Source organism: Trichomonas vaginalis, chromosome I (assembly GCF_026262505.1).
Source record: "Trichomonas vaginalis G3 chromosome I, whole genome shotgun sequence".
NCBI classification, from domain to species: Eukaryota; Parabasalia; order Trichomonadida; family Trichomonadidae; genus Trichomonas; species Trichomonas vaginalis.
In genome coordinates this window covers 13,989,797-14,008,025 of record NC_067203.1, presented here as the reverse complement: position 1 = coordinate 14,008,025, position 18,229 = coordinate 13,989,797, and the positions used below count along the sequence as shown (strand labels likewise).

Sequence of the window (18,229 nt, the reverse complement as noted above, 5' to 3'; positions counted from 1 at the left end):
ATTACCTTTTGGTACTAAATTTTGCATTAATAAGTAAATTATCTGTATTATTCTGTGAGCACAAGCCCTCAGTTATGCTGGTAGTGAATGATGAATCGTCATTTTGCGAAGAGAACGCGATTATTAAGGTAATTTTGAGAATTGTCTTGAATTATTTAAAATTAAAGTTAATTGAATAGGTCGGATAACTAGCCTTTGCTAAATTTGTATAATTTGACCTTATTCTAGTTGGATCTGAGAATATTTTGCTGAAATAATAAATTATATCGCCGATTTATGAAAATTTCTCTGATGGGACCGACTCGCTGAAACGTATTAGTGTTAATGGTAACTTGTCTGCAATTTCAAATTTTTTTCGAAATCCAAAAAATCACAAACAAAAGCATCAAAATTAGATTTGCATTTAAGGTTTTCATTTTTTTTTGGAAAATAAAAATATTTTCCCCAATAAAGTTTATTTTTACTTTTGAGAGGAATAGAAACGTTATTTTGGAATTTTGAAACAACAGAAATGTTCCATTTTTAATGTAGATTCTAAAATAGGGTCAAATTTTTGATTGAACCGTTATCCATTGAAAAACCTCGATTTTAAAATGTTATTCCAAAATATTCATCTAATGATATAGTATATATTTATTAATTATTACTTTTTATTCAATTTTCACTTTTGGCGGGATTTCATTTTTTTTGTTGTATGGGCCATATTGTTCACCCAAAACGGAAAACAAAGGCAATGCATAACATTTTACTCCACGAACGTCGTCGACTCTCAGCGCGACAGATGCTTGGTGCTTGCATAATGACCGGAATGCCATATACAAAAGGTGCTCGCTTTCTTTCTCTTTGTGGAACTAAGCCCCCTGTGAAGAGTGGTGTCATGAGACAACAGAAATTTTGTGACGATAAGATTAGAAGACTTAAAAGTATTTCCCTAATGCTGTCGAGAAAGTCCTTCAGTGGTTACTTATCCATTGATGCAAGATGGACGCACAGGCGAAACTCGCCAAGTTGTACAGTAACTGCGCTCGATGCTGTCACAAAAAGAGTTCTTGCATGCGTGAACATCAACCATATTGGTGGAAACAGACAACATGCTCAGTATTCCGGAGCTTCCAACAATATGGAAAGTGCTGGAACTCGAATCATCTTGAAGCAATTAAAGAAATACAATATCTTGAAAGATGTTAAAGAGATTATTAAAGACCGAGATAACAAAAGTGTCTCTGTCTTTAAAGAATTTGGCGTCTCTCATCTTGAAAGATTCGATCCAGGTCATGTATCAAAAAATATCTCAAAAGATTTTACAAAGTTCTCAGCTTCTCATAAGACAGTTGAAGTTTTCAACGACACGACTCAGAAGATTGAAAAAATAGAGAGACCTTTCTGGGGTCTGAATGCAAGCCTAAGTATGTGGCTTTGGTCATGTTTTGCCGACGAAAATATTGACAAACGTACGAAAATGTGGGAGAATTGTGTCTACCATTACGTAGGCAATCATTCTTTTTGCGAACCGCACAATTACAAATGCTTTGAATGGCAAAAAGGTGTCAATTCGATCCAACTTCAATTCATGCTCTATGACTGGGTTCACAAATGGACACCCATAGTTTCCAAAGTTTCTTCCATTGGATCTACCTGCATGAATGAAGCGTTTAACTCCAAAATTGCATGCTATTTGGACAAATCAAGAGCCTGGAAGAACATTAACATTAGAGTTAACGTAGTTAGTATCTAGTAATTGGGTACCAAGGGTCTACGCCTCTTAGTACTCAAATTACTAGAATCTGCAAAAACCGTTTGACACGTAAAATATTTTTGACATTTACAAAAATAAAAAAATATTTTTTTAAAAAATAAACTTAAAAATTAACGTTAAAATTTTTGACACTTCACAAAATAAAAAATAATTTTTTAAAAATAAACTTAAAAATTAACGTTAAATTTTTTGACACTTCACAAAATAAAAAAATTTTGAAAAAATAAACTTTAAAAATTAACGTTAAAATTTTTTATTTATTTTTTTTTATCATAGATTTTAACACCCAGAGTAAAAAAATAAACTTAAAAATAAATTAACTCAAAAATTTTTTAATTTCTGTATATACTAAATTTTTCATAAATGATAAAATTAATTTAGAGGGCTCTTTGAGCCCATCTCGCCGCTACGCGGCTTAGGGTAGATCTAACCCGATATCTAACCTCGCCGCTTAGTGGCTCAGACCCTTTGGGTCTTTTCTAACCTTGTGAATTTTCAACAGTAAATATGCTGGCATGATTCAGGGATGTCATCATCAGTGTCATCCACATACGTTAAAGATTCATACCATAAACGAGCTTCACGGGAGATGAGGAGTAATGAAACGATAATTAATAATTTATTAGTAAAATTCATTTTATATAAAAATAAAATTTTATATCTAATCTGATTTTTCGAATTCTTCTAACTTCTTCTTCAGTTCTGCTATATTATCTTCATATAATTTAATCTTTCTCAAAATACCATTTTATCTAATGGCTGCTTAATTTTTCTAAATTGAACTCTACCATCTTTCATTTGATGAACATAAAAACCTTCTGGAATAGTTCCTGATTTAATGTATTCAACTAAAAACTTTTGTTTTGTTGCTTCAGTAATTTTAGTACTCATTTTATTAAAAGTAAAAAATAAAAAATATTTTTAAAATTAACTTTATTTTTTATGAGGACTCTCTGAGTCCATCTGAGCCGCTTAGCGGCTTCGTCGTCTTTTCCTTAATTCCTGCGGATCAACTAGGTCGGTTGAAGGTCTATTACTTTCTTTATAGTGTTTATAAAGTTTATAAGCCGCCATATGATAAATACGCTTTACCTAAAGTTTTCAATCGATTATATAAATCATTATTGTTAGGCGTTTCAGGTGGTGCAGGGTATTCGAGAACATCTCTAACCATTTAATTACTTTAAAACTCTTGGTTTCTTTTTAGTTTTTAACAGTTTCTTTGCTTTTGCGATTTTAGCTAAAATATATCTTCGACCGTAATGGAACCAATTCGAACCTCCTGTTTTAGGGTCAAAAGGTCTTCCATAACCGCCAGGGTCATATGGTGCGACCGCAGTTACTGGCGCTGGTGCTGGTGCTGAATTAATCGGCGGTGCCTCAATTGGCGGATATTCTGGCTGTTTCTCCTTTTCTTTAAGTGAATTTAATTTAAACTCTTCACCATTCAACTGACCTTTAAAATCTTTTAGCTGCTTAGATATTTCATTATCTTCACCTAAAAGATTTTGCGACTGATCAGCGACCCAGTTACCTAATTTCTTTAACTTTTCAGATTTTAATTTTCTGGCAGCAGCTCCCACAAGCATTCCAGCATTATTTTTTAAAGCTTTTGATACAGCTCCACCAGTTAAACCGTCAATAGCTTTATAACCTCCATACAAAGCTGATAGTGTTGAAAATACCATTTAATGCTTATTAAAATCATTTCTCATAATGATTAACTCATAAAATTTTTCATCGGAGCTAAACGTTAATGAAACTCTGACTTTTTCACCACTGAACCTCTTTATTAGTTCATTAATTCTATCAATTATATTAGCACATTTACTTACATCATCAATGATAGTAATATCATCACAAATTATTTTTACATTTAACGACGTCATTTATTACAAATTAATTTCTTCTATTCTTTAAATAATTAACTGCGGGCGTACTACGTGGGAGTGGGTCGTGGCGCCTTATGCGCTGGCTAATTGCTTGAAACAGTGTAGATTTTTTCAGACCTGTTGGAAATAAATCGGCATTCTATATAAATTTCTGTATAAATATGGGCCTGCTACAGCACCAGCAGCTAATAAAAGACCTACAGGAATTACAATTCTATTATAGTTCCGCGGTTTAGGGTCTTCATCAAAACTAGCCCATGCACTTTCAGTCGTTGAACTCATTTATATATAATTAAATTTTAATAAGCGATTAATATGAGTTCGATAATAATGCTATCTTTTCTATCACCAGGAAGGACAATATCTTTTAGGCTCGATGGTTCAACTAATTTTATATTAAATTTATTAACATAATTAGTTATTGAATAATGCTTCGGCGGAGAATATAAGCAGTTCGTTAAACATAAAATTGAATCTTCTGCGAACTCACTTATACTCGATTTAATTATTACTGGTTCTCTTGACCAAACGCTGTGAAAAGAAATTGAAGTTAATAAATTACCTTCTGCCCTCACGGCTATTGATTTTGGTAAATATTCTAAAAGGTCGATTAATGCTATTTCTTTTGCTCCAAAAAGAGCCATATTCTTAAAACATTCTTCATCATTGATTCCTGTAATAGCTCTAAAATTATTATTCGTGTATATATTTTCAATCTCATCACCGACAGCACCATCTTTTAAATCAAATATGAAACCAGCTTTTGAATTTGAATTAACACGAAATTCTATTGAATTAGTTTCAAAACTATAAAACATATCAACTTCATTAGGTTGAGGATATCCGGCACCTTTTAACTGTTCAATAAGAACCGATTTAATCTTTTTATTAAATGCTGTCATATCATCTCCTGTGTCTAAATCTATATAAATCTGTAAATCATATTGATGATTATCTCTTATTATTCCAAAGTTATATAATTCAATGGTTCGTCCTGCAGGAATGGTTTTTATCTGTCTTATTTCAATTGCTTTTTCGCCAGTGTTATAATCAACCCAGTGTTTAGGGTATTCATAAATGTATTCACCATTGATTATTTTAAACGGTTGTGAAAATATGTGCTCATAATAGATTTTAATACTTTTATCATTAAGACTGGGAACGGTATTAACAAAATTTCTGACTTGCATTTTTAATTATAATAAAATGAAACATTTATTTGAAGAAGTAGATGAAAAAATGAATGAAAAATCTGATAAACTCAATAGTTCATTAATTCTTCCCTTCAGTAAGGATTATCAGTTCTGTTCAAACGGTGTGTATTTCTATTGCGGAAAAATGGGTTCAGGAAAGACTTTTAATTTAATTCGTCATATTTTAATTACTGAACGATTAGGTCAAGATTCATATTATGACCAAATCATTATATCAGCAACTTCAGATCCAATGGATTCAACAGCGAAGACGTTTATGAGTAAAGTTCAGGCATCAGTAATTAAAGTTCCAGATAGCGAATTAATTTCTTTTCTTCAACAATATATAAGAAGAAAGAAGAAATATTATGCAATAGTTGAATTTATACAATCAGGAATGCAAAAGACCTCGGAAGAAATGGAAAGAATTATTGATAAACATCATTTGAGACAGCAGGATGGTACGTATGATATGAAACGATTGACAAACTACATTCTCTCAAAACTTTCAAAATATCCTTTTAAAAAATATCCATCAAACACTTTATTAGTTTGTGATGATTTCGCTGGTAAAGGTTTAGTTTCAAAACCAGATTCACCATTAGCTAATTTAATAACGAAAGTCAGACATTATCACATGACTGTTGCAATACTTATGCAAACTTGGAGGTTTTTAGCTTTAAACATAAAACGTTTAATTACTGATTTCGTTATATTTCAAGGTTTCTCAAAATACGATATAGAATTAATTTGGAAGCAATCAGGAATAACATTACCTTTTGATGAAATCTGGGATGCTTATAAATCACTCATTTCACCACGTTCATATTTAGAAATTCATATAATGACTAATACAATTAATGTTAAAAATATACTTTGGGAAAGACCAACATTATTTTAAAGCTTTATTTTTAGATGAGGTGTAGTGAATAGATTCCATCCATCTCTATCACCATTTCTGTTTATATTTTTGGTGTCATTCATGTCCACACTTTCTGGATCAGTCAGTTTTTGAGGATAAAGATTAGAATAACTGTTTTTAATTGATGGTGCCTCACCTTTTAACGCATAAACTCTATTACTTTCTGCATATTTAATGTTTGAACCACCAGAACCATCATTTACGTAAATAGTAAATGGTTTATAATCGATGTTCATATTTCTACTCCTGCCTTTTGCCTTCTTATTTATTACTTCAACATCTTTATAAACTGCGCCCGTTTCAATGAATTCAACTATATTTTCATTTTCAAGTTTCACGTTTAAACCTTTATCAAAGATATTATTCATTTTTATAGTAATAAAAGGTTTTTATTCTCTAGAAAATGAGAAGTAAATCCATCTTAGCCGGTGCAGTGAATGTTCCTATTGAACCTACATCTAATGTTGATTCAAGAACGACAAATAATATTATAATCAAAAATTACAGCTCCGAAAACTTGAAAGATAAAGAAGAACTTAAGTCTGTAAATTTAAACACAGCTTCAAACACAAACGCTAATAGTGAAGTAAAGTTAGAATATCCACCTCCATTAGAACCAATCATATCGCGAGAAGCTCAAGAAGAACTCAAAGGGTTCTCGGGCTCATTGAGCCCTAACCCTTATTCAACTATTCAAACTAATCCTTCAGATAACGTAGACCATTACCTCCTTAATTTATACCAAACAATATTACTCAAAGACGATAAGAAGCTTTTGACAAATCTTATTAGTAAGAATCAAATAATTTTAACAAAGGAGGATTTAGAAAATGTTATATCAAGAATAACAGGGGAACGGTGCGTTATTGATTATCTTGACCCTGAAATCGAATGTTGCGGTCAGATGCCGGTATTTATGAAAATCGGTAATATTAGAATAATCGAAACACCAGGAACTACAGGAGTTGAGTTTAAGTATAAATATTCGAATGAATACACAAAACTTTCAACAGAATATAAACTTTGCTTGAAATATGTTTTAACGAATTAATTTAAGATTTATATTTTTATGGGCGAAGCCCCGCCGCGTAGCGGCTACCTGGTTCATCATCTAGTCCATTAGCTCTTATATTAGACCAAAAATCAACTTCTATGGTTCGAATTCAACCACACCGTTTAAAAGATATGACATTTAATCAACTTCAAATGTAATGAAATCGTTAGTGTCTGTTATAACAAATGAAGCGATAGTGCTAAAATCAAGAACTCTGAAAGCTAGTGGTTCATTCTGAAGACCAAGGTTAGTTTGTAATTTTAATGTCCCGTAATCATTAGGATCAGTACTTTGCAAATAGAACAACATTTTTATTCTAATTAAAAATATGAGTATATCCGCATATTCTTATGAAGCTGATAGGGCGAAAAGATTAATTTTTGGTTCATACACGTTTTCATTTGATGATGAGCATTTAATTATCACTGATGGAAAAACTGAACATTATATCTCATGGAAAGAATTTGAAAAATTCATTCCAATATTAACGCCATGTACAATGCCGTTTATAAAAGACGGTGAAATTATTGAAAAAGATAACACAACAGTATATAGGTCTGTTTATGAAGCATTAGAATATATGTTGAATTATAATCCCGAAAGATTTGATCCAAGCACTACGCCATGTGCAATGCCCTTTATTAAGGACGGTGAAATCGTAAGAGTTCCGAATTCAACGGTTTATACAGCTGTTCAAAACAGTTTACAAAACATTTTAGCGAATATCTTTAATTCAGAAACTACAGAAATAAAATTACCGTATATAACAGATGCTAAAGAAATTAAATCAAAAACAACAACATTATTTACGTCACTTAATGATTTAATGACTTATATAATTAATACTCCCCAGCCGACTACGGCATTTGATCCAAATTCGACGGTTTGCAGTGTACCTTTCATTAATGACAGTTCAGTAATTGCTTTAAGGGATTCAACAGTTAATGAATCATTAAAAGCTTCATTAATGAAAATCATTGATTTTAACTCATTCATGAATACATATAATTCATTCATTAATGTTTCATACACTTCTAAAGAAGGTGAGCCAAAAACTATAGATAAAGCGGTGTATGAAATAAAAGCATCAATGACGAAATTGAATTCGTTAACTTTTGATGGTGATAGTTCCGTTAACAGCATGACATCAGGAAAAACGATTTTAACGAAAGAATATTTAAAATCTCATGTTAGTGAGTTCGTTGAAATTGAAAAAGAAGGCGGAATTAAGTTCGATCCACTGGGTTTCATTTTCGACTTAGCGAATGCGGGTGTTAGTTTCGCTGAATGGACAACTATACAGAGTGAAATAAATGCAATATGGACGTTTTTGGGGTCAAAAGCGGGAATGGGTGAGCTTGTAAATGCTGCAAGAACATTAGGTGAAACAGGAAATTTTGTAGATGGTTTTAAAAGACTTGTTTCAAATGTTTTAACAAACACAAAGAAATTATTTAGATATACCGTACATAACGGACGATTTTCGAACAGATAGCAACAAACCCTCCGGTTATGGCTGCGTTGATGATGGTTAGAGATATAAAACCACGTAACGACGGGAACGAAGAACATGAACAACAGGATACTGGGTCAGTTATTCGAGACATTAAAAACGTGTATCCTGAAGTTATTGATTTATTTAGAGGTGTTAATGATTCGATTTCAAATCATTCTATAACCCTCGATGAAGAGAATAAATTAACAGATTATATATTCGTCATTATTGCAGAACTAATGAAGAGAATAAATGAAAAAGGTATAGCTGATATCATTAATGTAAGTGATGTAATGATGAAAAGAAATTTTGACTCATTATTTACAGAACCGAAAACAGAATATAGTCTTTATGACGTAATTACTGAATTAATGAAAAAGATTAATGATAATAAGAGTTCTGGCGGAAGAGTTGAATTAGAGGTGAATGATGTTAATGAGAAATTAGATAATAAAGCAGATAAAAACCATGTTCATTATATAAGTTCAGATGAACAGATTATAACGGATTATCATGGATATTTAACACAGGATGAAGAAGTGAAGACGGAAGATGTTAATGAAAGAAGATATAAATTCATTCGTGCTGAAGGTTATGACATACGTTGTACTGTACAGTATGACACAGGTAAAGCACCAGAAGCATTTGGTTATAACAATGAAATTTATGCTTCATACTTCTTTGTTAACGGTGTATTAGTTGAACCAAGATTTATGTTGAGAGTTAAGGCAAAAATAACTTTTGAAGATGCTATTAAAAGTAAAGCTGACAAAGATGAACTTGACGCAACGAACAAAGTTTTGAAATCTCATAAACACAATATCTCCGATATAAATGAACTTCAAGCTACATTAAATAGTAAAGCTGACAAGAACCATACACATGAATCCTTCACTACTGTTAGAGCAGACGACATAATATTGAACTATACCCTTGGTTCAAGTGCACCTTTAGAGAATCCAAGTACAAGCGTAAAAGATACTCTTAATAGTTTAGATAGTAAATGTATGAACATTGAAGGTCGTGTCAGAAACTTTGAAACATATGAACTACCAGCAATGTTAGATAAAAAAGCAGATAAAGAACATACACATAACTCCTTCTCAACTGTTGCTATAGAAAGTATTGAAGGAACGGTTGGCGGAACTGGTGGGGATGCATTATATTATAAACCTCCTAACTTTCCACAAGGTTTAACATCGAATGAAAACATAACAACGAAGAAAGACATTAGCTGTAAAAATGTTTATGTCATGGATGATGAAAATAATGTTAAATTCACTGCTCAAGATTTATATGATAAGAAAGCAGACAAAACTTATGTAGATGAAAAAACAGAATATGCTAAGAACAAAGCAATAGATTATACAGAAGAAGCAAAGGAATGGGTCAATGAAAATTATGTGAAGAAGTCAGAAGTAAATGATGCGGTTAATGGTAAAATTAATGAAAGATTTTCGAATATAGATTCATTAACAGTTAATGACATTCAATTACATCATCAATTACCTGGTCAAAAGAATGTGGAATATAATAATCTTACTCATGTTCTCGATGGTTTCGATGAATTTAGAACTGATGCAACAAATGCGATTACAAGCATGAAAAATGAAATATTGCAAGCTATATATCCTGTTGGTTCTTTATATACATCAATGAACTCAACAAATCCAGCAAGTGTTTTAGGTTTTGGTACGTGGCAGCAGATTGTAGATAAATTCTTATACTGTGCTAACTCTTCAAATCAAACAGGTGGTTCAAAGAAAATTTTAGAAGCAAACCTTCCACCGCATAAGCATACAGGAACTACAAACTTTTCAGGATACCATACGCATACTTTCGATGACCACTACGTAGCTAACTGGCAAAAAGATTTTAACAGCGACAATACATTTAGACCATTAGATACTACATGCAAATGGGTTAAAAGAACAACTGATGAAGGAGGTAATCATACACATACATTTACAACAAATCCAACAGGTTCGGGTGCAGATTATATGCCACCGTATATTACAGTTTATGCATGGGTTAAAACGGACTGAAAGTCCTGAGCTCCAAAAGAGCGAACAGCATGAAATTTACTAAATTTATTTTTACATAAATGAGTTTAAAAGAAGTTTTCGAATCATCACCGTGGAGGTCATTTAAAAAATTCTATGAAGCTGCAAAGAATGCGGGATTTAATGATAGAACAGAAATTAAGAGATTTTATGATGAAAATATAGTTCATCAGGTTAAAGTTAATCCATACGACTACTACCTTCCCATTTATTCTAAAACCCATGATGCATATCAATTTGATACACTCGTTCAGAGTAAGAAAGGAAGAAAGCCACCATTTTTGATTTTCATTAATGTTAATACACGTAAAGCTTTTGCGTATATAATGAAAAATAAAGGAACAAAAGAAGTTTTAAGAGTTTTGCAGACGTTCGTGGCAGAACATCATCCCACTTCATTAACTTCAGACCAGGATTCAGCATACCTCAGTAATGAAATTACTAAATTTTTGATTAAACATAACGTTACTCATTATACGACTGAAGACCATAACCATAATATTTTAGGAATCATTAATTGTTTCATTAGAACGCTAAGAGATTTAAATAAAGAAAGAGATTTTACGGAGGAATCAATGAATAAAGTCATTAATGCTTATAATAAATCAACTCATAACAGCACAGGATTTAAACCAAACGAAATGACTTCAAAAGAGGAGGATGAATACATAAAACAAAAGAGAATGTTAACGGAGGAAAGAAGAAGTTCATCATTACTGCCAGGAACTAAAGTTAGAATCATTCTTGAACATAAACCACATGAAAAGGTAAGAAATCAGTTAAGTGATGATTATTATATCGTTGATTCCTCACAGGGTAATGGTTATTTAATTAAAGCAGCTGACCATTCGGTTGCGTTTTATCCACGATTTCGATTAGTTGAAAGCGAAAATGGAAGATTAGCTAAGACGGTTGATGAAGCGAAAAGAGGTATAGTTAATAAAATTGTGAGTTATGATGAAGACAAAGATGAATACACTGTCGTTTATGAAGGAGGTGTGGATGATAAAATTCCTTCTAGAAATTTGAGAGAATCGAACCCTACACATTTATCGGAACTCGAAAAGGATTACTGGAAGGATAAAAATAAGCCAAAATTAATCAAAAAATTTTTATGAACTAAATATATTTTATGTCTGAAGTTAATTAGTTAATAAAGTAGCGGATGAACTGCAGAAATATATTTTATCGTAAATGTTTTCATTAATGTTTCGTAAATGTTTTCAGTGTCACCACGTCACCATGTCACCAGGTTAATTAGCTTCTTTTAAAAATGATGACAACATGACATTTAGACAACAGCACAGGAAATAAATGTTTTCGTAAATGTTTACGTTAATGTTTTCATAAATGTTTTCATGAATTTTATATATTAATGTTTTCGTTTATGTTTTCATAAATTTACACCAAAAATATATTTTAGTTGAAAAGGTTAGATATAACCCGATATCTACCCTCATTTCTACCCTCATGAATTTTCATGAATTTTATATATATATTAATGTTTTCGTTAAGCCACTTTGTGCCGTCAGTCAGTCAGTCAGTCAGTTAATGAAATTTACACCAAAAATATATTTTAGTTGAAAAGGGTAGATCTAACCCGATATCTACCCTCATTTCTACCCTCATGAATTTCCCGAAATAAAAAATAAAGTTAGTTTTTATTTTATTTTTATTTTTTTATTTTTATATAAATATGATTACAAAAATCGAAACATCCGCACTTTCGACATCAACGGCACCAAATTCATTAGTCATGAATCCTACGTCAATGTTAGTAGAAATGAAAAACTTCATTCCTTCTTCATTTACTTTCGAAACAGAAATACAAAAAATTAAGCAGGAACTTTTAACAAGTAATTTAGACTGTAGCGCGAAAGATGAAACAAATGGAGAGGAGTTATATGAAATGCAAGATATCATAGACCATTTACCTAAATTACCTGAAGTTCAGCAACAGAAACTAACTATTCCTGAATTCGATGAAATTGAAGTTAAAGTTAGTGATTCTGCAGAAATTAAGAAATTCATTCGTAAGGTAAATTCTGAATTCTTAGGTTTTCATTGTAACCACAAAGTTATGGATAAAGACTGCGACATGATTTATAAAAACATTTCAGATATTTATAAATCTGAGGAATTTAAGACATACGATAACTTTGTTTCATTAGCTGCTCAATGTGTGTGGGAGATTAGAGATAAAGACAGAAGAGGTAAAGTATGGCATGAACAGATAAAACCAACTGCTTCAGATTTAAAGAAAGCTATTGATGCTTTAGTTATTTTAGCAGGTAAGGTTTCAGAATATAACGCAAAAATGAATCCTCAGTGTTCGAAATGTAAAGCAGCAATTAGGAAATATAACTATTCAGTAAAAGAGATAGAAAGAATGAGAAAATTACGAAGATTTAAAGAGGGAGGCAGAGAAACCAGCAGAAAATAAATGAGAGAATTTCTGAATAAAAACTATCCCACAGCCGATGATTTCCTTTTATCTGATGTCAAGAAGAAGTATAAAGAAACTTTCGGTATCGTTAAAACTTTTGATATATTAACTGAAGAAATAGAAGCTACAAAAATATTTAAAATTTCACGAATTCATAACGTATATCATGTGAAACGTTTATAAAATAACTGGGATAGAAATGAGGGTAGATATCGGGTTAGATCTAACCTTTTCAACTAAAATATATTTTTGCTTTAATTAAATGTTTTCCGGAAACGTCGATGAAAATCATATGGACAAATTATAAAAAAATTAATAATGATTACCCCTCATTAACCAGGGAAATGACGGATTCTATAGTTCGTAAATTCGATGAAATACAGGATATGTGGTTCGACAGATTCGACATGAACGATAAGGAAAAGAGAAAGAACGATAACAATTTACTTACTAAAAGAATCCTAAAATCTAAAATAGGTGAAGCTTCAACATTTAATACAGTACATAACTTTTACACCGCTGTTTATATTTTCAATAATTTATTTAACGATGAACGAGAAAGAAAAGAAATGTTTAACGGAAGAAATGAATATGATTTTATCCTTTGTGCTGTTCGGGATGTTGACATGGAACTAAAGAAAATATTCTTATTACAAAAGATGACGTTAAGATGAAGTCAATGAGTTTTTAAATCGTGATTTAAATGAAATTGATGAAGTTATGACCGAATGTTATAAAAAGTTCAAGGGGTAGAAATGAGGGTAGATATCGGGTTAGATCTAACCTTTTCAACTAAAATATATTTTTGGTGTAAATTTTACTGACTGACTAACTGACTGACCGTAACTAATTATTTACAAAAATAATTCATAAATGCCTTCCTCCTTTCGTACCTGTTGTCTAAATGTCATGTTGTCATCATTTTTAAAAGAAGTTAATTAACCAGGTGACACATGGTGACGTGGTGACACCTTCAGTTCTTCAAAAATAAATTTTCTTATAAAGCTTCAGGGTCTATTTCCTCAATTACTTCACTTCCTTCTTCATCATATTCAATCGTTGCTTCCTCAATTACTGGTAGGAGTTTATGAATAACATCTTTATTCGTTATCGTCTTCAGAGATGAAGGATAATATTTCACAACTACTTCACCCAGAGGGCTCTTTGAGCCCATCTCGGCGCCTTGCGCCTTCTTGAATTCTTTCTGCTGCGATAAATCTAAAACAATGCTGAAAAATTCAACGTTAGAGTTCTTCATAATCGTATAATGTGTATCTTTGATATTTACAAATATTCCTTTCTGTTTAAGTAATACTGCTATTTCATGTGGTGTGTAACGTTTTCTGTCAATAATGATAGCGTATGGTTTAACGAACTGACCGTATTTAGATTCTTTCACAGACTTTTTATTGAATATAACGTTCACGTTTTTTCCATTTATGAATTCACCCTTAACAGCAGTAGCGAGAGCATTGTATGAATAGAACTTGTACTCAGACATTATTTTATTAAAATTAAAAATATAAATTATTTAAAAAAATTAAGTTTATTTTTAAATTATATTTTTTACGGAAAATATTTTTTTTATTTTCCATAAAAGATGTATAAAAAGCTATCTAGATTAGACCATGAAGAAATTAAGAAGTTATTGAAGAATGCTGACATTGAAGTTAGCAAAAGATATGCGACTAACAAATCTTCATTAGCTAAATACCTCAATGATTACAGAGGTGTAGTCACTTACGAGAAAATTAATGATTACATTAATAACAAAACATTTCCTTTAAAATGTTCAGGTTAATTTATATCATAAACAAGCGGTACCGAAGGAAGTAAGAGAAATGTATGATATAACTAATGTTAGTGTTGGGAAACGAGAAAGAAGAAAAGCGATGAAGAAAAGAAAAATATAGCTGTAAAGTATGCAAAAGCAATTGCACAATTACGCAAAGCAAACGAAGTTATTAAATCTATAGACGATAAAGCTCTTGATGACGAAAAATGGTTAAAGAAGGATGAAAATAATAAACGCAAAAATGTTAAAGCAGGAAATAGAATCATAGATTTTAATATTCGTGAACTCAATGAAGAAAACAGAAATTACCTACATGAACGTTTCGGTAAAATGTTTATTAGGCTTCTGCAGAAGATAAAAGTAAATTCACAGCAAAAATGGATGATTTGTTATAAACTCGATGGTAAATTTACTAATTCAACATTGAATATCGAGAACATCGGAGCTTTGCTTCATCAGTTAAAGCAAGAAAACTTTATAACAGAGATTGAAGCAAACGCAGCCGGAATAATTGAAAAACATTATGATTTCTTCATGACAAATATTAAGAACCTCGAAGAAATTAAAATGTATGATTTAACTGAATATGAAGGATTAACGATGAGCGATATTAAGAAAGGTAAGCCACAGAAGAGAGAAAAAAGAGATGAAAGTAAATTAACAGCACGTCAGCAAAGATTATTAAACAGACTTAAAGAAATAGGAGATAAACAGGATATAGATGATTTTTGGAATGAAATTCTTGATGAAAAGAGAACGAATAAAAAGAGAAGTGGAGAGTTTTGGAAGTATCTTTGCAGATTACCTATAAATCTTGAACGCTATCAAATTTTCAATGAACTTAACAAAAGAACTGCTAAGTTGATGACAGAAGATAACTGCTTCGTTTATGCTTGCATTCAGGCTGGAGTTGATGAGCAGACGGTAGACCACATGCGTGAAGTTATTAGAGTTAGAGATTTTCCACAAAGTAAGATTCAGGAAATTTCTAACGCAACAGGCATAGCATTTAATGTTACCATTGGTTATTTCAATGACTCTAGACATAATGAAATAAAGAGATATATACCAAAAGAATGTGAAACTGTTCGAACTATTGACTTACTTCTTGTTGAAGACCATTACATGTTAAATGAAAGATTACCTATGACAACATATTTTATCATAAATTATAACGAAATTCTCAAATCATTAGGCGGCTGGAATATTGAGCGTCAAATGAAAATATATAAGAAAAGGGAAAATAGATTTGTTATTGATTCTACGCGAACAACTCCTTTATGGGATATTTTGAAAACATTAAGAGAGTGCAATTACTTTGAACCGTTATCTTATGGTGAACTTTTCACTTATACAACAGATTTATATAAACAAAAACTTGCACCGTTTAAAGATTTAAATTATACCCCGAACTACTGTGTTCAGTTAAAGAAAAAGTCTGAAAGTAAAGATAGTGATAAATCAAAACAAAAATTCATTCCTGAACACATTTTCTTCGCTGACTTTGAATGTAGCACTGATGGAGTTCATAAAGCCTTTAACATTTGTTATGATAGTGAAGATGGAAAGATTAGCGAAAGCATTTGGGGTCAAAATTGTGCAACAAAATTTTTAGAAAGAATTCCTGATAAAAGTTTAATATATTTTCATAACCTCAGTTATGATATCAATTTCATTTTAAGACATTTAACAGAAATTAGCGGAACACCAATTATTAAGGGTTCTAGAACAATGCAGATAACGGGAATATATAAAGGTAAAGCAATCATTATTAAAGATTCATACACTGTTATAAATAAGAAGCTTAAACTATTTCCTGAAATGTTTCATTTGCAGTGTGGTGAAAAGGAAGTATTTCCGTATCAATATTATTCAAGCTCTTTATTAGTTAATGATAACAAAACTGGCGTAATTTCTGAAGCGTGTAAGTTTGTAAAAGATATTGAAACGTTCATGAAAAACATAGATTTAATCGAAAACTGCAGAATAGATGAAAACCATTTCGATTTAGAAAAATATAGCTCATTTTATTGCAAACAGGACGTAAGGATTTTAAGAGAAGGTTTTGTTAAGTTCAGAAATGATATATTGAAAGAGTTTGATTTAAACGTTTATGATTACGTTAGCATTTGTTCAATCGCTAACAAACTTTTCGAAAACAGAGTATATTTCCCGAATGGAAATTTATATGACCTTTCAAATAAACCAAGAGAATTTATTTCACGCTGTATTCAAGGTGGAAGATGTATGCTGTCAGATAACATGAAACAAAAGAGTGAAAAGAAACTCATTGCTGACTTCGATGCTGTTTCATTATATCCTCAGCTATTGCGAGACTTTATACTTTAGAAGGAATTCCAAAGGTTATGAAGAAAGAAATGTTAAACAGTGAATATTTGTTAAAACATTTATTCGATGATGACCAGGGCGAGCCTGAAGGTGAGAAATTCATTTCTGGATTCTTTGTTTTAATAAAAATAACCGAGATTAAGATTAAAAGGCACTTTCCATTAATAACAGTAGATCCAGAATTAAACCCAGAGCTAAAGGTTCCAAGAAGTTCTAACACATGCTGTTTAATGTATGTGGACCACATAGCTTTGCAGGATTTAATAAAATATCAGGGCATCAGCTGCGAAGTATTACAGTGTTACTACTACGATGAAAAAAGAGATTTTAGAATAAGAGATGAAGTAAAGAAATTGTTTGAATTGAGATTAAAGTATAAGAAGGAAGAAAATCCGCTACAAGAAAATATTAAATTAATTTTGAACAGTATTTATGGAAAAACTATTTTGTCCCCGATAGAGTCGAAAATTAAAATCATTGATGATAAAGATGCTGTTAGGTATGCCATCAGAAATTATAACCATATCATTAAATTTGAAGGTTTAGATGGTTCGGATAAAACTATTTTCAAACTAACTAAAAGCATTTGCAGACACTTTAACTTTTGTCCCTTAGGTGTTAATATCTTATCTATGTCGAAACGTATCATGAATGAAGTATTTTGCACTGCTGAGGATATGGGCTTAAGTATCTTTTACCAGGACTGTGATAGCATGCATATTTTCAATGAAGACATACCACGTTTAGCTCATGAATTTAAGAATAGATACGGTCGCGAATTAATAGGAAAGAATTTAGGTCAGTTTCATTCAGATTTTGCAGAAATCACAAAAGATAAACAAAGTTTAGCTTACAAGTCGATATTTTGTGGAAAGAAGACTTACATAGACCTTTTAATAAATGACATTGGTGAAGTTGCATTTCATGCACGTATGAAAGGCGTAAAACAAGATGTCATTGCTTTAACCGCTAACGAAATGTTTCCTGACGCAGTACAATGCTATTATAATGAAGATAAGAACATTCATATTCCTGTTGGAAAATATGATAAAGATTCTGAGTTCAGTATAATGAAATTATATCAAGCCCTTCACGTTGGTCAGGAAATCGCATTTGATTTATGCAAATCAACAGCACCCTGTTTTGAAGAGAAGTTTAACTTTTCAATAACGACTAAAAATACTTTCATAAGGAAATTAAAGTTCTGAAGTCATGACCCTTTGGGTCTCGCCGCGTAGCGGCTTAATGATATAATATATTTTTA

General features: G+C 31.3%; 8 protein-coding genes and 3 pseudogenes across 11 annotated transcripts, besides 1 other annotated feature; 8 read left to right on the top strand and 3 right to left on the bottom strand.

Annotated features, from left to right (window-relative positions):
* Window positions 1-694: 694 nt before the first annotated feature.
* On the top strand, window positions 695-1,735 carry TVAGG3_0983420 (uncharacterized protein; the record flags this gene model as incomplete). The annotated part of the gene is made up of 1 exon (XM_001579467.1): window positions 695-1,735. The coding sequence occupies one exon, from the start codon at window positions 695-697 to the stop codon at window positions 1,733-1,735; it is 1,041 nt and encodes a 346-aa protein (XP_001579517.1).
* Window positions 1,736-2,417: 682 nt separating this feature from the next.
* On the bottom strand, window positions 2,418-2,647 carry TVAGG3_0983410 (annotated as a pseudogene). The gene has a single exon. A coding segment is annotated over exon 1 (230 nt).
* A 287-nt stretch (window positions 2,648-2,934) lies between these two features.
* TVAGG3_0983400 (protein of unknown function, DUF4107 family) lies at window positions 2,935-3,444 on the bottom strand (the record flags this gene model as incomplete). The annotated part of the gene is made up of 1 exon (XM_001579469.1): window positions 2,935-3,444. One exon carries the CDS (start codon window positions 3,442-3,444, stop codon window positions 2,935-2,937), a length of 510 nt encoding a protein of 169 aa, XP_001579519.1.
* A 506-nt stretch (window positions 3,445-3,950) lies between these two features.
* Window positions 3,951-18,173: a mobile genetic element.
* Window positions 6,167-6,814, top strand: TVAGG3_0983390 (uncharacterized protein; the record flags this gene model as incomplete). Its single annotated transcript, XM_051253982.1, has 1 exon — window positions 6,167-6,814. One exon carries the CDS (start codon window positions 6,167-6,169, stop codon window positions 6,812-6,814), a length of 648 nt encoding a protein of 215 aa, XP_051079556.1.
* TVAGG3_0983380 (organellar and viral DNA polymerase type B) lies at window positions 7,146-7,602 on the top strand (the record flags this gene model as incomplete). Its single annotated transcript, XM_051253981.1, has 1 exon — window positions 7,146-7,602. A coding segment is annotated over one exon (457 nt), but the record flags the coding sequence as incomplete, so codon positions are not given.
* On the top strand, window positions 7,959-10,194 carry TVAGG3_0983370 (annotated as a pseudogene). Its single transcript has one exon. A coding segment is annotated over exon 1 (2,236 nt).
* Window positions 10,417-11,493, top strand: TVAGG3_0983360 (integrase core domain containing protein family; the record flags this gene model as incomplete). The annotated part of the gene is made up of 1 exon (XM_001579472.1): window positions 10,417-11,493. One exon carries the CDS (start codon window positions 10,417-10,419, stop codon window positions 11,491-11,493), a length of 1,077 nt encoding a protein of 358 aa, XP_001579522.1.
* On the top strand, window positions 12,072-12,813 carry TVAGG3_0983350 (organellar and viral DNA polymerase type B; the record flags this gene model as incomplete). Its single annotated transcript, XM_001579473.2, has 1 exon — window positions 12,072-12,813. A coding segment is annotated over one exon (742 nt), but the record flags the coding sequence as incomplete, so codon positions are not given.
* TVAGG3_0983340 lies at window positions 13,166-13,574 on the top strand (annotated as a pseudogene). Its single transcript has one exon. A coding segment is annotated over exon 1 (409 nt).
* On the bottom strand, window positions 13,819-14,322 carry TVAGG3_0983330 (uncharacterized protein; the record flags this gene model as incomplete). Its single annotated transcript, XM_001579475.1, has 1 exon — window positions 13,819-14,322. One exon carries the CDS (start codon window positions 14,320-14,322, stop codon window positions 13,819-13,821), a length of 504 nt encoding a protein of 167 aa, XP_001579525.1.
* On the top strand, window positions 14,998-16,001 carry TVAGG3_0983320 (organellar and viral DNA polymerase type B; the record flags this gene model as incomplete). Its single annotated transcript, XM_051253980.1, has 1 exon — window positions 14,998-16,001. A coding segment is annotated over one exon (1,004 nt), but the record flags the coding sequence as incomplete, so codon positions are not given.
* Window positions 18,174-18,229: the final 56 nt, after the last annotated feature.